The sequence below is a fragment of the Rattus norvegicus genome, chromosome 8 (genome assembly GCF_021556685.1).
Source record: "Rattus norvegicus strain SHRSP/BbbUtx chromosome 8, alternate assembly SHRSP_T2T, whole genome shotgun sequence".
Classification (NCBI taxonomy): Eukaryota; Metazoa; Chordata; class Mammalia; order Rodentia; family Muridae; genus Rattus; species Rattus norvegicus.
Genome location: NC_141541.1, coordinates 88870917 through 88896634, shown reverse-complemented (window position 1 = coordinate 88896634; position 25718 = coordinate 88870917). Strand labels below are relative to the sequence as shown.

The 25718-nt window shown below is 40.7% G+C and overlaps 1 protein-coding gene across 5 annotated transcripts in view; it reads right to left on the bottom strand.

Annotated features, from left to right (window-relative positions):
* Positions 1 to 25718, bottom strand: part of Myo6 (myosin VI) — a 152178-nt gene that overhangs the window by 77257 nt on the left and 49203 nt on the right. For all 5 annotated transcript variants that reach the window (XR_015626656.1, XM_087562213.1, XM_087562214.1 and 2 more), the window contains 3 exon segments: positions 23163 to 23232; positions 17331 to 17404; positions 14648 to 14777 (listed from right to left, as the gene is read on the bottom strand). Coding sequence is in view for 4 of the 5 variants with exons in the window: in XM_087562213.1 (XP_087418339.1) it covers positions 14648 to 14777; positions 17331 to 17404; positions 23163 to 23232 (274 nt within the window). In the remaining variant the exon portion in view is untranslated.

Genomic DNA, 25718 nt, shown 5'->3' with positions numbered 1-25718 from the left:
GAGGAGATGCCGCCATGAAGTGCTCCACCCCACAGTCTGTGCTGCACTATGGTTTATGAACCTCCCAGACTCTGAGCTAAACAGCCTGCTTCTTCAGGAAGAGGTATTTCAGTAGTGACACAGACTGACAGATAGCACCATAAGCAGCACCAGCTGCCCACTGTCCAGTCTACAAAGGTCTCCCACACTCCCCTCACACTGCTACTTTAAAAACCCTGAACCCAGTAAAGGCTAAAAATAAAAGCTGATTTATTTGCATTTTAAGCATTGAACTTCTCTCTTATGACAAGCTTCATCATACTCGGTTTCTAATGACTGTGCACTGATCGGCTGATATGAGAACATAGCAACATCCATCAGAGTACTGAGAACTATGAATCAGACAAGTACTACACTACTTCCAGCTAGCATGTTGACTGTGCCTGTGTACAATAACCCACGCTGGAAGTGAGGCCTACTTACTCCAAAACAAAAGCACAAGGGGAAAGTCTAGGAAGACAAGAGACTGGACAAAAAAGAGCCCCCAAGATGCCCCGCTGGTTATGTCTAAGTACAAAGGCTTAGCCAATACATTGAACTCTGTGAGGACACATGTGCAATGTAAGCTCCAGTTCTCATCAGTGATATGGAACACGAACCACTTGAAAGACTGTAATTTTACAAAGCTCTGGTGCAAGTTAATACAAAGAAAAAGGCTGCTATTGGAGTCTTGCTGGACAGTGATGATATATGCTTTTTTTTTTTTTTTGGTTCTTTTTTTCGGAGCTGGGGACCGAACTCAGGGCCTTGCACTTCCTAGGCAAGCGCTCTACCACTGAGCTAAATCCCCAACCCCGATATATGCTTTTAATGCTAGCGCTCTCCTCGGGAGGCAAAGGCAGGTGGATCTCTGAGTTTGAGGCCAGCCTGGTCTACAGAGTGAATTCTAGGAAGCCTGAGCTACAAAGAGGAATACTTCCATTTTTTATAAAATTAAAAAAAAAAAACAGTAAGCCAAAATAAAACAAACAAAACAGTTCCAGTCCTACACAAGTAACATAGCTACAAGTGATGTCCAAGTTAAGAGAGAGGTGTTGTCCCTGAGTTGTAGAAGATATTAGCTTTGAGATGGGAGTGATTATAACTGAAAATACCAGTAGAGCCAGACATGTGACATACTGTCAATCCCTGTCTTCAGAATGTAGAAGCAGGAAGATTAAGAGTTCAAAGCCATACTCAAGTACATATTGTACTCAAAGTTACCAGTCTCTCTCTCTGTCTCTGTCTCTGTCTCTGTCTCTGTCTCTCTCTGTCTCTCTCTCTCTCTCTCTCTCTCTCTCTCTCTCTCTCACACACACACACACACACACACACACACACACACAAAAGTACTATTAAGTTGTCTTTTATTAAGCCTACTTTCAATGGGGCAGGCACGCCTCAGAGGTCATGGGAATTTGACTAATAAGAATGTATGACTGGTCCATGAGTTGGCTACAAAGTATTCAGGCCCTCCCTGTGTAGGATACAAGCTTCTAACAACACTAATACACCCAAGAGGCATACAGGCCTTGCAAAATATGTATTCTACACATGGTATCTTTCATTAAATAAATTAAGAGAATAGCATTTGCAACCTTGTACCTGAAGGACTGGCCAGGCATGTGGCCGTCACCATTGAGCTGACCCGTGAAAGGTGTGCCAGGCATCTGAGAGCCTGAAGAAACACTGTCATCAACACTAGAGAGTGTGCACTCAAACTCTGCCCCACCCAGCTCTGTCCCCTTTACATGTGTCCCTTTTCTCTATTTAATACCCCTGTCACTCTAGGGAGACTTCTCTGTGCTCTTGTCTTATCTTATCGTCTCTTTCCTTCTCCCTCTCCCCTTCTCTTGTTTTAGAGATCTGTCCTTTCCCTCTTTGGTTTTCCTTATGATTGGCTTTCCCACAGACCATGGGCTAGCCTAGTACATGGATGGGTCTCCATACCTCAGCCTCCTGAAGCCAGGAACCCTTAGGTTATTCGACTGGTGTGCTCCCCTCTCCCTTTCCATCTCCCTGTAGCCAAAGCCCTACCCTCACTCTGTCTGCACTGTTCCTTGATCTGTTTTATTTTCCCTCCTCTCTTTTCTTTATCAGCCTGGTACTAATCACTTGTTCACAACGACTAGTGAACCTTTTCCTTCCCCTTTTACCTACAGTGGTTATTATTTTAGAATGTACTTGGCATCTAAGTAGCAACTGTCAATCATTATTGTGCAGTCACTCATGGTGAGCCTACACTTCTATGGTGATTGATTCTATGGGTACTATTTGACTTATAAGGGACTACTGTAGACAGGACCTGGTTCCAAACACCAGGTTAGGGAAGAAAAAAGGCACATCAGTCCTACTGCAACCTAGTCTCTCCTGCACATTGTAAACATTTCCACTAAAAAAAAAGTTTAAGATAAATATACAAACAAACCAATAACCTAACCCAAGATGTTCAAAACTCCAATGCAAAAACAGAAAATAAAATAGCAACTTGACACCTCAAAAATTACTAATCCAACAGCATACTCAAATTTATGGGATACAATGAAGATGTTCAAAAATAGAAATTTATAGCTGCAAGTGCCTACATTTAAAAAAAATAATAATCAAGGAGCTCTCAAAGAAACACATGACAGTGCATCTTGGGCCTGTGGAAGAACAGAACAAATCAAAGCGAAATTCAGTCAAAAGAAAGAAATTGCTAAGATCAGGCAGAAATTAATAAAATGGAAAAAAGAAAAGAAAAAAAACAATGATTCTTTGTATTGGTTCTTTGGGGGGAAAATAACAAGACAGACAAACCTTTAGCTAAGCTAACTAAAGAAAGAAAAGGCTAAGCGTCATAAAATTTGGATGAAAATGGAGACATTAGCAGAGATTCTAGAGAAGCTCTCACACCTATATTCCTAAGATGGGAACCTCAATGAAAATGCGCTGTGTTCTTTCTTACGGGAATCCTGACTTCACTTGTTTATATTTCCAAGTTTAAATTGGAGTAGGTTCTGTGGAGGCCAGGGAATAAGTAAAGGGACACGAGAAGCGTATTCTGGAGGTGGGGGAGGGGGATGACAAGCAGAGATAGTACGACACGTGATAAGGGGGTGGGGGACAGGACGATACGCAGATGGAGATAAAGCACATGTGGTAGGGAAGTTCAGGGGTGACACTAGAGCTGGGAAGGCTTAAGTGGGAATGGAGTGGGGGCGTGAAGGAAACAAAATGGGTGTGTCAGCTCAACAGAAACTCGGCAAATAGGGAACTGTCACATAAACCCATTACATTATAAGGTAACTCGGACATTTTCAAGCTTGACTGAAGGGTACTCTGCATGAATTAGTCATGCTGTTCCCAGAAGCCATTAGCCTTTAAACAAAAGTCCCAGAGCCTTGTGAACTGTTGTCCAGGTAGACCACAGAGGCTCTCCAGACAGTGGAAGCTATTGCCATTGCTCTTGGTCACCCACAAGAACTAGACAGAAGGGCTCTACTACTGACGACACCACACTCGATCTAAGCTTGAAGCGTTCAGGCCACTAAGTTCTTGGTCCTGGAAGGTGCTGTGCAGGCTGCTGCGGGGTAAAGTATCAAAGGCCGTACTGGGCTGTAGATGCTGGGTACTATAATACCAATCTGCAGGCAAGATCTTCCTGCTGGTGCAACAGTAGCCCAACTATTTGTGGGGGTGGGGTAATCAAATCTGAGTCAATTTGAGTCCCAGTCAATGGAAAGAAACATATATCTGGTACAGTGAACCTGGGCAAAAACCCAGGAGGAAACCTGGCATTGATATTAAGCTAAAATGGACATGTAGTCACACTGCTGTTTAAATATTTATATTTATACTGTATACTAGTACTGCAGTCTGCCTTGGCCAGAGAAGAACTTTTGGAAGGAACGGTAACTATAGAGACTCATGCCTGCCCAAAGTCTGGAAGTGAGTGGCTGTGGAGTGTTCAGCCCTAAACAAGGCATCTGTGACACCTGCTCCAGAGATGCCACAGAAATGGGGCAAGGAAAGGGTGTAAAACTTGATGATGGAGAAGTCAAGGAAATACTGTCTCTGGTGACATGATGTAATCATGAACACCCAGCAACTATGAGAACCTGTATGTATATTTTCACAAAAGCTAAAACATGAAAATAAGATGAGAATTAGTTTCAGATAAGAGAGATGTAGAAAGGGGTAAGAATGGGCAATGGGAGGAATATGATCACAATGTATTGTATGAATTATTAAATTATCAAAAGTTAAATTTAAAAATTTGTATCCAAAAATGGATACATTTCTAAAATATAATATAAACCACCAAAATTAAACCAAGATATGATAAAAAATTTAAACAAGTCTATATCAAAATAGAAATAATAATTTTAAAAATCCTACACTTAAAAACAGTCCAGGACAATACAGATTCACCATACAATACTATCAGACTTATAAAGTAGTGTCAGTGTTTCACAAACCAACCCAAAACAAAAAAGGAAAAAAATGCTACTAAATTATTTGTAGAAAGCTAGTATCACCCTGAAGCCCAAACAAGAGACATAACAACAAAAAACAAAATTACATACTAGTGCCCCTGGTGGATACTGATATAAAACTTATAAATAAAATACTTGAAAATTGGATTTAAGAATATATCCAGAAGGTCCTTTACTGAAATCAAATTGGTTTCATTGCAGGGTCCAGGGATTTAAAGGAAATATAATACATCACTGAAATGGACTAACACAGAAATCACATGAACGTCTCAATAGATTCAGAAAAGGCTTTAGACAAAGTCCAACATCTCTCCATGTTAAGATCCCTGAATAGATGAGGCACAGTAGGAGCATTCTCAAAATAACAATGGCTGTTTGTAGCACAGCTAAGCCAACAGTGTACTGGGAGGAGAAACTGGAAGCTACTAAAACCACGACCAATGCAACAGTTTCAACTTTCCCCACTCGCCTAGGCATAGTGCTTCAAATCTTGGCTATAGAAATGTTCCAAGAGGAGAAAATAAAAGAAACACAAATAGAAACATTAGTCAGTCTATCCTCATTAGCAGATGATATGATAGGACATAAGAGACCCTAAAGGATGCAACAGAAAACTCTGACAGCTAAAGTACACTTTCAGAAATGTTGACGAGATGCAAAACTAACATACAAAGATCAGTAGTTACACCATCATGCCCCAGTGTATACCAGTAAACACCAAACACACACATGTTGAGAAAGAAATTAAGGAAAGAATTCTGTTTGTAATTACAACAAAAATTAAAATAAAATACCCTGAAAAACATCTAACTAAGGGAGTGGAAGACAGTACAATAAAAACTTACAAATACTGAGAAGAAATAGAAAAGGATACTAGGACACCCGCGGATCCCGGCCCGCAGCAGCTCTCTGCTCCCAGACCCGGTGAGAGAGAGACCCAACCGCCTGGTCAGGTGGGCACTCCTGAGGCTGCAGAGCGGAAGAGACCACCAACACTGCTCACCCCTGCCCACATCCCTGGCCCAAGAGAAATCTGTATAAGGCCTCTGGGCTCCCGTGGGGGAGGGCCCAGGAGCGGCAGGACCCCTGTGCCTGAGACACCGCCCGAACCTGAAAGAAACAGACCGGATAAACAGTTCTCTGCACCCAAATCCCGTGGGAGGGAGAGCTAAACCTTCAGAGAGGCAGACAAGCCTGGGAAACCAGAAGAGACTGCTCCCTGCACACACATCTCGGACGCCAGAGGAAAAAGCCAAAGACCATCTGGAACCCTGGTGCACTGAAGCTCCCGGAAGGGGCGGCACAGGTCTTCCTGGTTGCTGCCTCTGCAGAGAGCCCCTGGGCAGCACCCCACAAGCGAACTTGAGCCTCGGGACCACAGGTAAGACCAAATTTTCTGCTGCAAGAAAGCTGCCTGGTGAACTCAAGACACAGGCCCACAGGAACAGCTGAAGACCTGTAGAGAGGAAAAACTACACGCCCGAAAGCAGAACACTCTGTCCCCATAACTGACTGAAAGAGAGGAAAACAGGTCTACAGCACTCCTGACACACAGGCTTATAGGACAGTCTAGCCACTGTCAGAAATAGCAGAACAAAGTAACACTAGAGATAATCTGATGGCGAGAGGCAAGCGCAGGAACCCAAGCAACAGAAACCAAGACTACATGCCATCATCGGAGCCCAATTCTCCCACCAAAACAAACATGGAATATCCAAACACACCAGAAAAGCAAGATCTAGTTTCAAAATCATATTTGATCATGATGCTGGAGGACTTCAAGAAAGACATGAACACACTTAGGGAAACACAGGAAAACATTAATAAACAAGTAAAAGCCTACAGAGAGGAATCGCAAAAATCCCTGAAAGAATTCCAGGAAAACACAATCAAACAGTTGAAGGAATTAAAAATGGAAATAGAAGCAATCAAGAAAGAACACATGGAAACAACCCTGGATATAGAAAACCAAAAGAAGAGACAAGGAGCTGTAGATACAAGCTTCACCAACAGAATACAAGAGATGGAAGAGAGAATCTCAGGAGCAGAAGATTCCATAGAAATCATTGACTCAACTGTCAAAGATAATGTAAAGCAGAAAAAGCTACTGGTCCAAAACATACAGGAAATCCAGGATTCAATGAGAAGATCAAACCTAAGGATAATAGGTATAGAAGAGAGTGAAGACTCCCAGCTCAAAGGACCAGTAAATATCTTCAACAAAATCATAGAAGAAAACTTCCCTAACCTAAAAAAAGAGATACCCATAGACATACAAGAAGCCTACAGAACTCCAAATAGATTGGACCAGAAAAGAAACACCTCCCGTCACATAATTGTTAAAACACCAAACGCACAAAATAAAGAAAGAATATTAAAAGCAGTAAGGGAAAAAGGTCAAGTAACATATAAAGGCAGACCTATCAGAATCACACCAGACTTCTCGCCAGAAACTATGAAGGCCAGAAGATCCTGGACTGATGTTATACAGACCCTAAGAGAACACAAATGCCAGCCCAGGTTACTGTATCCAGCAAAACTCTCAATTAACATTGATGGAGAAACCAAGATATTCCATGACAAAACCAAATTTACACAATATCTTTCTACAAATCCAGCACTACAAAGGATAATAAATGGTAAAGCCCAACATAAGGAGGCAAGCTATACCCTAGAAGAAGCAAGAAACTAATCGTCTTGGCAACAAAACAAAGAGAATGAAAGCACACAAACATAACCTCACATCCAAATATGAATATAACGGGAAGCAATGATCACTATTCCTTAATATCTCTCAATATCAATGGCCTCAATTCCCCAATAAAAAGACATAGATTAACAAACTGGATACGCAACGAGGACCCTGCATTCTGCTGCCTACAGGAAACACACCTCAGAGACAAAGACAGACTCTACCTCAGAGTGAAAGGCTGGAAAACAACTTTCCAAGCAAATGGTCAGAAGAAGCAAGCTGGAGTAGCCATTCTAATATCAAATAAAATCAATTTCCAACTAAAAGTCATCAAAAAAGATAAGGAAGGACACTTCATATTCATCAAAGGAAAAATCCACCAAGATGAACTCTCAATCCTAAATATCTATGCCCCAAATACAAGGGCACCTACATACGTAAAAGAAACCTTACTAAAGCTCAAAACACACATTGCACCTCACACAATAATAGTGGGAGATTTCAACACCCCACTCTCATCAATGGACAGATCATGGAAACAGAAATTAAACAGTGATGTCGACAGACTAAGAGAAGTCATGAGCCAAATGGACTTAACGGATATTTATAGAACATTCTATCCTAAAGCAAAAGGATATACCTTCTTCTCAGCTCCTCATGGTACTTTCTCCAAAATTGACCATATAATTGGTCAAAAAACGGGCCTCAACAGGTACAGAAAGATAGAAATAATCCCATGCGTGCTATCGGACCACCACGGCCTAAAACTGGTCTTCAATAACAATAAGGGAAGAATGCCCACATATACGTGGAAATTGAACAATGCTCTACTCAATGATAACCTGGTCAAGGAAGAAATAAAGAAAGAAATTAAAAACTTTTTAGAATTTAATGAAAATGAAGATACAACATACTCAAACTTATGGGACACAATGAAAGCTGTGCTAAGAGGAAAACTCATAGCGCTGAGTGCCTGCAGAAAGAAACAGGAAAGAGCATATGTCAGCAGCTTGACAGCACACCTAAAAGCTCTAGAACAAAAAGAAGCAAATACACCCAGGAGGAGTAGAAGGCAGGAAATAATCAAACTCAGAGCTGAAATCAACCAAGTAGAAACAAAAAGGACCATAGAAAGAATCAACAGAACCAAAAGTTGGTTCTTTGAGAAAATCAACAAGATAGATAAACCCTTAGCCAGACTAACGAGAGGACACAGAGAGTGTGTCCAAATTAACAAAATCAGAAATGAAAAGGGAGACATAACTACAGATTCGGAGGAAATTCAAAAAATCATCAGATCTTACTATAAAAACCTATATTCAACAAAATTTGAAAATCTTCAGGAAATGGACAATTTCCTAGACAGATACCAGGTATCGAAGTTAAATCAGGAACAGATAAACCAGTTAAACAACCCCATAACTCCTAAGGAAATAGAAGCAGTCATTAAAGGTCTCCCAACTAAAAAGAGCCCAGGTCCAGACGGGTTTAGTGCAGAATTCTATCAAACCTTCATAGAAGACCTCATACCAATATTATCCAAACTATTCCACAAAATTGAAACAGATGGAGCCCTACCGAATTCCTTCTACGAAGCCACAATTACTCTTATACCTAAACCACACAAAGACACAACAAAGAAAGAGAACTTCAGACCAATTTCCCTTATGAATATCGACGCAAAAATACTCAATAAAATTCTGGCAAACCGAATTCAAGAGCACATCAAAACAATCATCCACCATGATCAAGTAGGCTTCATCCCAGGCATGCAGGGATGGTTTAATATACGGAAAACCATCAACGTGATCCATTATATAAACAAACTGAAAGAACAGAACCACATGATCATTTCATTAGATGCTGAGAAAGCATTTGACAAAATTCAACACCCCTTCATGATAAAAGTCCTGGAAAGAATAAGGAATTCAAGGCCCATACCTAAACATAGTAAAAGCCATATACAGCAAACCAGTTGCTAACATTAAACTAAATGGAGAGAAACTTGAAGCAATCCCACTAAAATCAGGGACTAGACAAGGCTGCCCACTCTCTCCCTACTTATTCAATATAGTTCTTGAAGTTCTAGCCAGAGCAATCAGACAACAAAAGGAGATCAAAGGGATACAGATCGGAAAAGAAGAGGTCAAAATATCACTATTTGCAGATGACATGATAGTATATTTAAGTGATCCCAAAAGATCCACCAGAGAACTACTAAAGCTGATAAACAACTTCAGCAAAGTGGCTGGGTATAAAATTAACTCAAATAAATCAGTTGCCTTCCTCTATACAAAAGAGAAACAAGCCGAGAAAGAAATTAGGGAAACGACACCCTTCATAATAGACCCAAATAATATAAAGTACCTCGGTGTGACTTTAACCAAGCAAGTAAAAGATCTGTACAATAAGAACTTCAAGATACTGAGGAAAGAAATTGAAGAAGACCTCAGAAGATGGAAAGATCTTCCATGCTCATGGATTGGCAGGATTAATATAGTAAAAATGGCCATTTTACCAAAAGCAATCTACAGATTCAATGCAATCCCCATCAAAATACCAATCCAATTCTTCAAAGAGTTAGACAGAACAATTTGCAAATTCATCTGGAATAACAAAAAACCCAGGATAGCTAAAGCTATCCTCAACAATAAAAGGACTTCAGGGGGAATCACTATCCCTGAACTCAAGCAGTATTACAGAGCAATAGTGATAAAAACTGCATGGTATTGGTACGGAGACAGACAGACAGACCAATGGAATAGAATTGAAGACCCAGAAATGAACCCACACACCTATGGTCACTTGATTTTTGACAAAGGAGCCAAAACCATCCAATGGAAAAAAGATAGCATTTTCAGCAAATGGTGCTGGTTCAACTGAAGGTCAACATGTAGAAGAATGCAGATCGATCCATGCTTATCACCCTGTACAAAGCTTAAGTCCAAGTGGATCAAGGACCTCCACATCAAACCAGACACAGTCAAACTAATAGAAGAAAAACTAGGGAAGCATCTGGAACACATGGGCACTGGAAAAAATTTCCTGAACAAAACACCAATGGCTTATGCTCTAAGATCAAGAATCGACAAATGGGATCTCATAAAACTGCAAAGCTTCTGTAAGGCAAAGGACACTGTGGTTAGGACAAAACGGCAACCAACAGATTGGGAAAAGATCTTTACCAATCCTACAACAGATAGAGGCCTTATATCCAAAATATACAAAGAACTCAAGAAGTTAGACCGCAGGGAAACAAATAACCCTATTAAAAAATGGGGTTCAGAGCTAAACAAAGAATTCACTGCTGAGGAATGCCGAATGGCTGAGAAACACCTAAAGAAATGTTCAACATCTTTAGTCATAAGGGAAATGCAAATCAAAACAACTCTGAGATTTCGCCTCACACCAGTGCGATGGGCTAAGATCAAAAACTCAGGTGACAGCAGATGCTGGCGAGGATGTGGAGAAAGAGGAACACTCCTCCATTGTTGGTGGGATTGCAGACTGGTAAAACCATTCTGGAAATCAGTCTGGAGGTTCCTCAGAAAATTGGACATTGAACTGCCTGAGGATCCAGCTATACCTCTCTTGGGCATATACCCAAAAGATGCCTCAACATATAAAAGAGACACGTGCTCCACTATGTTCATCGCAGCCTTATTTATAATAGCCAGAAAATGGAAAGAACCCAGATGCCCTTCAACAGAGGAATGGATACAGAAAATGTGGTACATCTACACAATGGAATATTACTCAGCTATCAAAAACAACGAGTTTATGAAATTCGTAGGCAAATGGTTGGAACTGGAAAATATCATCCTGAGTGAGCTAACCCAATCACAGAAAGACATACATGGTATGCACTCATTGATAAGTGGCTATTAGCCCAAATGCTTGAATTACCCTAGATCCCTAGAACAAAGGAAACTCAAGACGGATGATCAAAATGTGAATGCTTCACTCCTTCTTTAAATGAGGAAAAAGAATACCCTTGGCAGGGAAGGGAGAGGCAAAGATTAAAACAGAGACTGAAGGAACACCCATTCAGAGCCTGCCCCACATGTGGCCCATACATATACAGCCACCCAATTAGACAAGATGGATGAAGCAAAGAAGTGCAGACCGACAGGGGCCGGATATAGATCGCTCCTGAGAGACACAGCCAGAATACAGCAAATACAGAGGCGAATGCCAGCAGCAAACCACTGAACTGAGAATAGGTCCCCCGTTGAAGGAATCAGAGAAAGAACTGGAAGAGCTTGAAGGGGCTCGAGACCCCAAAAGTACAACAATGTCAAGCAACCAGAGCTTCCAGGGACTAAGCCACTACCTAAAGACTATACATGGACTGACCCTGGACTCTGACCCCATAGGTAGCAATGAATATCCTAGTAAGAGCACCAGTGGAAGGGGAAGCCCTGGGTCCTGCTAAGACTGAACCGCCAGTGAACTAGACTATGGGGGGAGGGCGGCAATGGGGGGAGGGTTGGGAGGGGAACACCCATAAGGAAAGGGAGGAGGGAGGGGGATGTTTGCCCGGAAACCGGGAAAGGGAATAACACTTGAAATGTATATAAGAAATACTCAAGTTAATAAAAAAAAAAAAAAGAGAGAAAAAAAAATGGCAAGAGAAACCTCTCAGGGACAGGGTGACTGTGGGTTAAGCTTTACAGTTATTAATTCACAGAACAATGAAGCTAATTGGGCAATTAAGTATCAACAAACTTATATAAAATGTTTCAAACAAATATAAATGTTAAAAAGTAAAAAAAAAAAAAAAGAAAGAAAGAAAAGGATACTAGAAAAGGAGAAAGACCTCCCATGCTCATAGGTGGAAGTAATTATGAAAGTGGTTATACTACCAAAGCAACCTAAAGATTCAATGCAATTTCCATCAAAACGTCATTCTTCATATAAGTAAGAAAAACTATTAAATTCATTTGGAAAACCAAAAGATCCCAGATAAAGAAAACAATCTTACTTAAGAAGAATAGTAGAGACCACCATATCTGATTTCAAGTTGTATTGCAATATAACAACAACAACAACAACAGCAGCAGCAGCAGCAGCAGCATAGTGCAGGCACAAAAATAGACATGTAGGTCAATAGAATACAATCCACCTGATATTTTTTACAAAGGTGTCAAAGATATACACAGGAGAAAAGACAGTCTCTCATTCTCATGTAGACGGAGGAAGCTAATTCCTTATTTCTCATCCCATTCAAACATCAACTCTTTATGTTTGAAAAACCTAAATGTGAGACCTAAAACTCTGAAACTGTTAGAGGAAAAAGTAGGTCAAACACAAGGTAGACACGTAGACAAAGACTTTGTGAATGGGCCTAAAGAGGTCTCCAGTCACTCAGGAAACCATGCCAATCACTGACAAATATGATCTCGTCAAATTAATAATCTTTGAGTAGCAAAGGAAACATTAGATGAAGACACAGTCTACGGAGTGTGAGAAAATCTAACAAACAATTGATATCTAGAATATACCAAAATTGCAAGGTGGGGGTTTCAGAAGAACACCAGAGCCACAGAAAGGGATGGAGGAGAGGAACGAAATGATGATTGTCAGGAATGACATGACTGTCCCAATCCTGAACTCAGAGCAATTGTGATTATCTGCTCAACACTGACTCTATCAAAATCCTGTCATGGAGCAAGGAGGGCTCACAGATCCCCACTGCTTTCTAAGGATTCATGCATAGCCATAGACAGACATTTTCCCCAGTAATAGAAGTGCTCACACTCCTGTAAACAAAACTAATTAAACCCATTGGGTCACACACACTCACACATACACACTCAGACACTCACACTCACACACACACACTCACACATACACACTCAGACACTCACACTCACACACACACATACACTCACACACACTCACACACATACACTCACACAAACACTCACATCACACTCACACACACACACTCACACACACTCACACATACACACTCAGCCACTCACACTCACACACACTCACACATACACACTCAGACACACACACTCACACATACACACTCAGCCACTCACACTCACACACACACTCACATCACACTCACACACACACACTCACAAACACACACTGACTAAAGTACAAAGGCTGTGGTTGGAAGAGGCAGAGGACTCATAGGAGTGGTAGGGAGACCCAAAAGGATAACGGGGTGAATACCCTCAAAATATGCTATATATATATATATATATATATATATATATATATGAAAACGTCCTGATGACAAATTATGAACAATTAATACATGCAAACAAAAGGAAACCCTTGTATACTGCTGGTAGGAATGTAACAAGTACATTCTCTGCAAAAACCAGTATGATGGTTCCTCAAAAGATTGAATGAATGAATGGATGAATGAATGAGAAAGAGAGAAAGAAAGAAGGAAAGAAAGAAAGAAAGAAAGAAAGAAAGAAAGAAAGAAAGAAAGAAAGAAAGAAAGAAGGAAGGAAGGAAAGGAAGGAAAAAAGAAGGAAAGAAGGAAGGAAAGAGGATTGGGGATTTAGCTTAGTGGTAGAGCGCTTGCCTAGCACGCACAAGGCCCTGGGTTCGGTCCCCAGCTCCGAAAAAAAAAAAAAAGAAAGAAAAAAAAAGAAGGAAGGAAAGAAAGGAAGAAAGCTGTCCATACAGCTAGTAAAAAGTGTTTGTCATTCAAGTCCAGCAACCTGAATTTAATCCCTGGAACACATGTAAAGGTGAAAAGAGAAAACCAAATTGACCTCCACATGGGACTTACTTCAAATTGTTTTTTAACCTCCACAAATGTGCCCTAACACATGTACCAATACACACACACACACATACACACACACACACACACACACACACACACACACACACACACACACAGTTTTGCTCCTAGGCATTTACCCAAGGGACTCCAAGTCAGGGGACTACACAGGTCATTGCACACCAATGTTTATCACACACAATTCACAATACATAAGTTCTGAGACCAACCTAGGTGTCCAACAACACAGGAATAGATAAGAAAAAATATGGTACGGAAATTTTTTAGGCCATAAACAGAAGCAAAATTATATCTCTTACAGGAAAATAGATGTACCTAGAGAATACCAAAATAAACAAACTGAGACAGTCTTCTGTCCTGTGTAATTCCTAGATTTCATATAGACGCATAAAATCACATAATGTAAACACCACATCAAAGTAGAGGTGAAACTATCTAGGAAACAAAATGGACTAACAAGAGGAAGAGGGTAGAGAAGAGGAGAGTACAGGGTGTGAGGGAGGGTGTGGGGAAGGGTCACGTACATGATAAACAGTACACACTTGCATAAAAACATCCTTATGTAACACAGTGCCATGTACAATGAATATATACAATGAAATCCTTTAAAAGACTCAAAACAATCTAAAAATCTAGTAAATCTGTATCGTACAGGACAAAAAGTAAAGTATAACTTACCAATGGCAAAGACATGAGGTGGCATTGTCCCAAGAGATTTTCCTTGATAGGACTTTATTGTGTCTGAAGAATATATCTTAGGTATATCAAAGTATGGATTCACTGCAATCAGAATGTTGGCCACATACGTCTAAGTAGGAAAGGCAGAAAAGTGAAACTGGTAGTTATTACTTGCTTCAAAACTAAACAAAGAAAACAGGAGAAATATTCAACAGACAGAACCTTTCTCATACACACGACTTCAAATTCCACATTTCTAATTCTATATTATATACTTTCTGATTTAAAAGAACCTACCATTTCGAAAACATTCCAAAGAAATACTTATTTTCAAGTAAATGTTTTTTATGCTGTCATTTCAAGATCAACACCTTCAAAATCAAGACTATGTCTTCCTACTTCCCCGTGTCTCCAAAAACAAAAGCAAAAATCCCTTCCTGTAGTTCTTCCTGGTACATGGCTTCACCACATCGCCACCAAGATCTGAGTATCTAAAATCTCCCACGGTGGCTGCTGCTGAGTCCACTTAGGGACCCCAAGCTGGGTTCTACAGCTCAGTTCAGGTCACAAGTATCCTCAGACCACTTAAACTGCTCCTAAAACATTCAAGGGATCTTTAGCTCCTTCTGAGCCTTCCCTGTCAGTGAAGGCTCAGGAGTGACTTAGCGCTGAGACAGCCACTTGATCTTGGGAGTTCTGCAGAGTGCCACATGCCAACCACTGGAGTAACCGTTTCATGAGAAACTTGAATTTCTTTTAAACTTTGAAATTGGATTTGTTTTTTTTTTTAAGACCACAGAAATGTACTAGAATTCATAAAACTGCTACTCGGATAGAAATGTAGTTAGTAATACTGATGAAAGTGGAGCATACAAGATCATACTTTTCTCTCTTCTTTCCAACTGTTGAAGTGTAAAAGCCTCTCAAGCTGCTAGATGCACACGATGCCCCAAAGCAGTTCCCTAGAGAAGACTAATGAGGAGAGAGGTGCAGGTGACTCAGCCGTGTCTATTCAAACATGGAACCCAGGTTCAGTTCCCCGGCACCCATATGGTTGCTCACATAATTCTAACAAGCGATTTGACACCCTTTCTGACCTTCACATGCACTAGCTACATATTTCTACACAACATACATGCAGGCAAAACACATACATGCATAAAATAAAAATAAACAAATCTTTAAAAAATAAGAACCAAAGTAAAGAATTAGAGATTTCAGGAACATGAAAAGGTTCAATAAGGTTCTCCTGCTCTTTTACTCAAATATGAGGGAGGATAGTATTTCTGTGAAGTACAAATGTCATTTAAACCATTACTTTAAATTGTTTCATTCACATAAGCATGCATGTATATAGGATAGTAATTGATACCCTTATTTAGCAATTATGGACTGCCCACATTTAAGGACTTTATAACTAACAGGTCCAACTGGCTTAAGAGAAAGGAATATACCCTCATGACTTTAGGCAACTCTGACAACATGGGACTTGAGATCCACTCAGAAGCAGCAGCCTACTGGTTATATCTAAATTAATTTTCACTGGCTTGCTATTTAGTTAAACTCTCTAATAGTTTTAAAATGTTATTACTTCAGTGCCTAAAACAGCACTTGGTGAACTCTGAAGTCTGTTCGACTGCAAGCTATAGATTGAATAAACGTTGCCTCGGAAAATAATTCTACCCAAGAGTAACTATAGTCACACCTAAATACATTCTTTTCTTAGTTGAGGGAAAAATACAGGAGAGTGAAGTTGAACAGGATGCTTGAAGACAAGCCGTTCTTTGGGAACAGACTACATTAGTGCTATTTCCCAGCTGTCACTACTTGGACAGATGGCAAAGACTAGATGTAATTTAGTCAGAATTAAGTAAGTACAATTAGGCAAATTGATAGTGATATAAAAGATTAAGACTGTCATTTGATCTTGTAAGTGTCAAAGAAGCCGTGTGCGTCCTTCGTTCAAAAATAACGAAGCCCCATCTTTATAACAGGATACCAGAGTGTGGTAATCTATCTGCAACTGACAGAGGAATCCAGAACCAGGTCAGAGCAGAATAAAATCTCATTCATGTGTGCCCGAGGGATAATTATAATTAAAAACAGTAGCTAAATATCCATCTGAATGATCTGATACAAACCTCTTACACCGAAAGCATCGTCTTTCTTTGTGTTTAATGATCTAGACATTTAGGGCCAGCATTTAAGGGCTAATGAAATCGTACAGTTATTTGGGCTCCATGATCAGAATTCTTGGATATCGGATACCTCTTCAGCTATTGCCTTCTGTTTTAATTTATGTTGTTTCCCTCGTTTAGTTTGGTTTGATTTTACTTCAATACATATAGGCTGCCTTAAATTCTCTGCACAGTGTGAAAGTGAAGTTATACAGATCTAGAGACATATACCAAAAAAATAAGTAAATAAATCAAACTCCAAAATAGTTTTTTAAACACTCAAATTAGACCTTTGTAAGCCTGAAGTAGTTGGTTCTCTGACTTCATTATCTCATTCTGCAGATTTTATTAAGTACCCACTGTGAACCAGGCTCATGGGGAGCCCCACATGTCAAGAACACGTTAGAACTCTCACGCCCAGCACACACAGACCAAGCAGGGCAAAAGTACACGTGGTGTGTGAGACAATTAGCCACAAAAACTGAAGACGCTGGTCAAGTACTTACGTAGATTCTGTCTTTACTGTACCGAACTTTGACATTGTGGAGCAGTGTGGCTTCATTTAAGTACATCAGTGAACCTGTGACACAGGTTTGGATTAGAGAGTTGAAAAACAAGAGGCAAAGTAAAATCCTTTCTGCCAGTCATAATCACATTGGTCCCAGTTTAAAAGTCACTTTATTAGGGCAGATTTAGTCCCATGTGTTTAGAATCCAGGTACACATAAACGCCATGGGCTAGAACAAAAGGAATCCATTTGGGGTACACTGCTCTGGTAGAACACTTGCCTAGAAGAAATCCTAATTGCATACGTCTGTGAGAACGTTAGATGATACCTTTCCAGCGAGAAGAATTATATCTAGTGAGCACCAGTGAGTGTATACTCTGTTGAGGGCAGATTTAATTGCCAACTATCAATCAAGTGTAAACAACTACTGTAGGTATTTGTGATCCAAAAAGTGAGATGTTAATGCAGTGTGACACTCAGAAGCTTACAGATAAATCAGACGAGTTACAGTTTTAGAATGGCAAGGAACCCTCAGATCATTTGGGTAATTCTCAAAATGACTGATAAAGTTTCCCTGATAAAGTCAGGCCAGAAGACATCATGGACATCTTAAGCCAGCAAATTTATGAATTAAGTTGATAATCAGGCTAGACTCGTTTTTCTGCTCTGTATGACCTGTCCCAAGGCCTTCCCTATCTATCCCTGCTTACCCCCATCTCCTATGCTTTACTTCTAATACACGCCAGAGCACACAGTACCACTCCTCTTACCTACTGTGCTTGCTGTTGGGACCAAATTGTATCAGTTATCCAAACTGAAAACAGTCGTCAACATCAGAGCCATTTCCTTGTCTCCCGTTTGAAGTAAGTTTCCAAATCTTCATATGACACAAAAATGATATAGCCTATTGCTAGGTTCATAGTAAATTCACCAATGTTAACACAATCTGGCATGGCTCTCCCTCGTTTTCTACATCTCCACTGCCATCCAGGATTGGAGGGAGGTCACAGGATCTCTTTTGTGGTTAAGGTTGACCTCTTCTTTGTCTATTGCTTTCATCATCTCTATTCACTCCAATCCAGACTGCAGAATGGATTGACTAACCAAGAGCACTAACTAAACCTCTCTCCATTTCAAAGAACATGCCTGGGGCTCAACCACCACCTTAAAATATATTCAAGGCTCTTAGTAAACATATATTCAAGTGGACACTTTTATAATTTTCTATGACATGTATGAATATCTAACCTGTACACAAAGTGAGCTGTTTATCACACCCACAACACACCCGTGCGTTGTCTCTACTTACAGCATCCTCTCCATAAATATCCTTCCAAGTCTCTTTGTCAAAATGATACTTCTCCAAGCTCCTCTCTTCCAAAGCTAGTCTTCTCTGTCATTTCTATCTGACGTTTTGCATGTCCATCAGGATCAGGATAACAAGTTTCCTCTTCTGGTTTTAGCTACTAAACTAAATACTTGAGAGCAAGGTGCTGCACAGTTCAATAGTTTTACATGGACCTCACTGAGCATCTATGCACATCTTCAGTGCCTGACTCTAGTACATATGTCAATGGTGTCCACAAGAGCCTCCTGCTGGACTATCTTGGCAAAGAAATGCCCTGTTTCTGCACACAGACAAGGCAGTCAGTTCTCTGTCCAAGGGCCCTGTTGCTTTCCGATGCCACTGAAGGCAGAATAAGAGTGAGAGGTTAAGCTGGGGCTCGTGACAGTGGAGCTGTTTCTTTTCATGAACAGAAGGAAGACTTGGAAGGACTCAGGCAGTGGAGGTACACCTGGTTGGTACATCTAGTCCCCTTCATTCTACACGTCTAATCTTCTTCCACACTCAGCCCCTGGAAGCCTCGTCCACACATTGCTGGGTTTTTATTCACAGCTGCTGAGCCTCTCCTCACATCTCACTTCCCTCTGAAACACCTGCTTACACACGAGCAGCTGCTTCCTCTAATGGAAACGTGCTGATAGCACAGCCCGCACGCACAGAGCAGGCCGGGTAACCCTACACTGACATGTGCATGGCTGCCAACTCTACTCCTTCACTCACTCACTCCCCACCTGCCTTCCCAAGGACATCTGTTCACCCAACCTAGCAAACCCCTAATGGCAAAAACCCATCCATGGCAGGAGACCCTCCAATCACCTTCCTCAAGCCATTCCATTATCGTGGGGTCAAATCTGCTGTTTGTCAGAGTGGGAAATGTTGAGTCTCGACCACTTCCCTGGTGGTTTGATCCCGGAACATTCGCAATGGAAGATTAGACATTCCCAGAAACAACTTCCTGCCGAACCTAGTTTCATCCCACCCTCTTCTAGCAACCAGCCCAGGGTTACCTGGCCTGGTTATTTACATGCACTACTTCATGTGGCCTGCTTACCTTTCCTGTGTGAGTATTTATAGATTTAACTATATCATGTTAACCATGTTTGTGAGACAGGGTCTCATCAGGCAGCTCTGCATAGCCTGAAACTCACTCTAGAGACCAGGAAAACCTTGAACTCAGACATATGCTTGTCTCTGCTGGGATTAAACGTGAGTACCACCACACTTGGCAGAACGTTGTGCTGTATTTTTACCTTGTGTAGACATGCATGCATGATGTGGATGCATGCCGTGGCACTGCGCGGGTCAGAGGACAACTCTGTGGAGCTGTGTCTCGACACCCCTTTGTGAGGACCAGACACATGGGAATCAGGGTACAGAGCTTGCATGCAAGCACCTTTACCATCCAAGCCATGTCACGGTCCTAAAGCTTTAAATTCATGTTTCTCCTTTTTGGAAGTGTTACAGATTGAACCAGGACCTCATAATACATCATAGAGGTGTAAGCCCGATTTATTCCCTTGGACATACTTTGGTGATATAAACATATACCATACCCAAAGTATACAGCAAAGAGCACCGTGGTTTTGTTAAATTTACATGCTGACTAGAGATTATCTGAGTATTTCAGGTCCTGTTTATTGGCTATTTATTGGCAGCTCTAGTTCAGTGTCCGAGGGAAAAGGGAATCCACAAACATTTTCAAAATCATGGGAGCCAATCAACAGCAGGTAAACATTACTGTAGAAGTCAGTCTGTCACTGACCAGGGATAAATGGGCAACTTCTTTTTTTTTTTTTTTTTTTTTTTTTCGGAGCTGGGGACCAAACCCAGGGCCTTGCGCTTGCTAGGCAAGCGCTCTACCACTGAGCTAAATCCCCAACCCCAAAGGGGCAACTTCTAAGATTGATTTGAATTCTACACTCTGTACTTCTCAGCATCTGGCAAATAAATATAATTTTCACTAAGAATATTATATGCAATAGAAATAATAATATCTTAAATTCAGCATGAGATTGTGCTATTGCTTCCCATTTAATTTACCCCTGAATTAATTTTTCATTCTGTCCAAGAATCAGGTAAAAATGCAAAACATACTCATCTCTACATGAATTATACTCTTACATGCATTAGATGAAACCTAGAACTAAAAGTAAGAATTACATTTTGCTTTAAAAGGTAGCAAAAACCTCTAGTTATAGGCTTGTTTGTTTGTTGGGAGGGTGGTGGTTCTGAGGCCAGGTCCTGCTACACAGCTTATGAACTGGAGGTCCTCAAGTTCTGCCTCAGTCTCCTAAGTGCTGGCAACAGAGGTGTGCACCACCATGACCTACCTTCCCTATCCCTCTGCTTTCCCTGAACCTTTATCATCTGGTTCATAATACCCTGCAGATGTCGGGCCCTACATCGTCACTGTGATACAGAATAAAGGGGGGATAGGAGACATAGGAAGGCTGCATTTGGAAAGGAATGGGATAACAGCAAGCCTCAGACCAAAGACTAACTTCAGCTAAAAAAACTACATTCTAAATTCAACATCCGAAACTGCTTAAGTGACAGGGCTTCAGAGAGGGGACTTCAAGTCGGGACAGGCTACTGCATGATGAGGACAGTGAGCCACCACTTGCAGTCATCGGTGAGAGCACCTGACAAGGGCAGCGAACCCTGCTGGAACTAGAGAAGGTAAAGACTGGTGAAGCCCATCACAGCAAAGGGAGCAGAAGTGTTGGAAACGCTAATTCAGAAGGACCAGTGGGAATTCAGACCTACTGTGCTTAGGTCTACATATGAAGGCATCTCTTAGCAAAGCATGCTCATACAGAAGAGAATAGGCTACAGCATACACCCTAGCAAATTCCTGTTGTACTTATATGTGTTGTGGGGAGTAACAAGACATGTGCATGTGGTAATCAGTTCTGTTTTGGCTCTGTGTGGGTCCTGGATTTCAAATTCAGGTCCTCCAGCCTGTGGCAGGTCCCAGTGTCCATTAAGTCACCTCACTGGCCCCCTAGAAATCGTTAACAGTGACACCTTTCTACTGTTTTCAACATTTTATGTGTTCATCATGTTATCTGTCTATTTTCCCTTGATTATTGCTCAAAACCACATCGTTTCATCAAATCTCTTATTAATCTTGGAAAGAAGAAAATATTTCTCGATCCTTGCGCCTAACAAAAGCAGCTGCTGTTTCCAGAGTCCGCTACTTTGCCAATTTCCTGAATGCCTCACCTGCAAGCATCATGCACAGTCACTCCCACTTTGCAGGTGAGTTTCCCAAAAGAGGTGCAGTGTGGCCTGTGGGAACGTTAGCTTCCGAACTGAGGTCAGAATCAGATCCCAGGACTGTCTTGCCCTGCACCCACAGTGGCCCCAGAACAACCACTATGTCACAACACCTGATTTTATAAGTGGCGTCTTTCAGGCTTCATTGTGAACTCCAGTGATCAGCAGTAAGAATAAACCTACACCTTTCTCTTACCTTCTTTTCTATGGAGTATTTTAGGTCAGATAACTTCTAAGGAAATTATGGTAGCTAGAAATGATCCTCAAATACCACACCCACCCCACTAGTTTAGAGATAGAATGTTCTCCAAAGACTACTGTTAATGCCTGAAACCTCACTTGGAACTGTTGGAAGATGAGGGGACCTTTAAGAGGTGGCCACTGGGGTGTGCCTTAAAGGGATGGTGGGGGCAGGGCTTGCTTTAGCTCTCTTTGCATCCTGGCCTCAGTGAAGTCAGCATCTTCTTCTGCCACAGGTCTCTGCCGGATACACTGCATCTCACCCAAGGCACTAATGCAGTGTGGGCAAATGACCATGGACTGAAATCTCCCAATCTCCAGGCCAAAACAACCTTCCCCCTTTTCAATTAATTTAAAGTAAATTAATAGATTTAAATCCATTAATACAGTGGTGGAAAATCCAAAACAAATGAAATGTGATTACTTCTTAATATTGACATTTTAAAAATAAATACACCCTGTTGAATGAATAAAGTTTTTTTCACCGAGTATTTTAAGGTGTTGACAAGTGAAATTAATACTGTTTTAATATAACACTCTGAAATAAACTTTTCAATTATAAATTATTCTGCAGTGTTGTTTGGTTTTGTTTAATATTGGCTTGCCTTATCCAAAGAATGGCATTCAATGACTGTTTCTGTCAACTTCCTAATTAGTATGAACTCATCTCCCACTGTGAGGTTTGAAATGGCTTTCAGCACTACTAAGGCGAGACTTTTAGTTGAAGCTTGCAGTAAATCATCACCCTACTCACACACATGTAAGGTAACAGTAGGACACACTCAGAGACTCTTTCAGGGAAGCACGCATGGATGCAGTAACAGACCCAGGCCTCGGGAGCTCCTGGGAGCTCTGACCAAGCCTGTATCCTGACCTAGGCTATTGTACTGGTAACATAATCACCAGCTGTCTGGAAGAGCAGATAGTTTTGTGGAATTGAGAGGTAACTTTGAACCTAATACTTACAGTTATCTTCCACATCTTTTTTGCTGTCCTCTTCTGCAGGGAATACTTGGTTTATGAGAGCCAAAAATGTCTACGAAACAAACAAGGAAACAAAGGTTTGATGCTTTTAGATAGTAAAAGAGACAAGGAGTTCAGCTGGCTGCATATCCTGCAATGAGCACACCAATGCAATCTCTATTAGAGTATAACCCAGATTCTACTACTTAAGGAAGCACTCAGTCAGGAGACAAGGACTCTCAGCAGAAACTGAGTCCGCTGCTGCTGCAGACACAAATGAATAGCAGTAATTAACAAATAAAGCAACCCAAGCTCTGACAGCCTCGGCAGGTCAGAAAGACAGACAAGCTTACCCTAACAAAACAGCAGACACAATAATCCTAAATTACGGGCATGCTAGTAACCAAAACATATATATACATATACATACATACATACATACATACATACATACATACATACATACGTGTGTGTGAGTGTGTACATAAACAATTTTATTTTATTTTTTTCTTTTTCTTTTTTCAGAGCTGGGGACCGAACCCAGGGCCTTGTGCTTGCAAGGCAAGCACTCTACCACTGAGTTAAATCCCCAACCCCAATTTTATTGTTTTAAAAGCAAAAACATTCACAATCAGTTCCGTATAACAAAGTATGAATGTTGTTATTTCAGAAATACATTTGACGTCAATTCCTACACAAAAATATGTCAAAAATATAAAAGTATCTGGTCCATGTAATTAAAAGAACCCACAAATAGCAGGGTGTGGCGGTGCATGCCTGTAATCCTAGCACTTGGGGAGCTGCAAATGGGAAGATCAGGGATTCAAGGCCATGCTTAACTACATAATGAGTTGAGGCCTGGCAAAGCTATGTAAGACCCTGTTTCAAAAACAACAACAACAACAATAATAATAATAATAACCCATAAAGAAAGCTGCATTCCTTTATCACTTAAAATGCTATGGGAGCCGCTGCAGAATTAAGATAGCATCTTGTAACAGAGAACAACGGATCTCAAATTACATCCAAAGAGAATTAAATTTTAATCCAAGCTATCTTAACAGTTATTTATAAATTTATACCTCTAAATAATTACAATTAGCCCTTCTTGTTGACATTTCCAACTGTATCAAATGAAACTCTTAGGGAACATGGTTTGGTTCCTTTACAATAATAACATGTGCAGGGTTTATGTTCAAAGCCCTGGTCTGATCCCCGGGAAAAGAAAAAACAATATCTGTAACTCTGTATGTGCCAGAAAACTGTATACAGTATGATTATCACACTTTATAAAGTAAAATCTAGGCTTCGAAGACCATCCCAATTCAAAGCTATTGCCAATTTAGTGCTCTGGGGATAGAGCTCAGTGGTGAAGGGCTGATGTAAAAAATGTGAGGCCCTGGGTGCAGTCTCTGACACGACAAAAAAACGACAGCAAAGCCACGCCCAACTTGAAGACTGTTGAACTCAACACTCTGAGCGCTAATTCTTTGCAACCTAATATGTATGGTCTCAGTGTTATACATGTTTGGTTTGGAGGAGAGACCCCTTTTTCAAAAGTGAACGAGAATCAACATGAGCCAGAGAGTGAACATTATGTAGAAGATATCAACTCATAGCAATGATTAAATACAAAAGTCAATTCTGAAATAGCGGCTAATGCCATAAATCTATGTAAACATTGTCACAGCCATAGCAACAGAGGGAGGGCTTAGTCCTAGCCTGGCAGGAGCTATAGCCAATGAGACAAACTCCAGATAGGGAAAGAATGCTCTAAGAGAAGGGGCAACTAAGTCTCTTAAATACCCCAAGATAATTTAATTAAACTGCACTTCTATGATTCTACATATGTGCCTGATTAACAGTAATATGACAGATCAGAACACATTGAAAGATGTCAAATATTTTACAAAAGCACATCCCCTCCATTTGAGTTTAGTTTCTTCTTGAACTGACTTATTCTGTCACCTACAGACGTGACAGATCACAAGAGAACAGTCTCAGGACGTACAGCCCTTGGATCACTTCTGCCTCTCAGCTTACTGTGCTTATAAAACAGGTTAAGCAAAAGGTAAAGCTTTCAAAATGTATTGTGTGTGAACTCTTAAAAACTCACTTGCTAGATAAGCAGTGCACACTGTAAGCACACACGGGCACCACCACTGAGGGAAGGCAAGAACACTGTCTTTTCCTTTCCTGAAGGTATCTTTAATTGGCCTCCACTAACATGACCAATATATATTACCCATTCTGGTTCCTGGGTTGTTTACAGTAACAGAACAGTGTTCTCTCTGAAAAAAACTCTCATGAGAGTCCATCTTGTTTTTCTAAGGTTCCCAGAAGGACGGCAGTCATATGGCCTTACTTAACCACAGATCGGTAGAATGTAAATTATTCATGGAGAGTTGCAGAGCCTGAAGTAAACAGAAATTACATCTGTACATTTAGAGAGAGGAAATGTCTAATAAGATTATTTCATTAAGCTTAAAACTGTGAGGCTGCGGTACCAAAAAGACCCGACCTCGTGAAGACTAAAAGAAAGATGCACGTCCACATTGG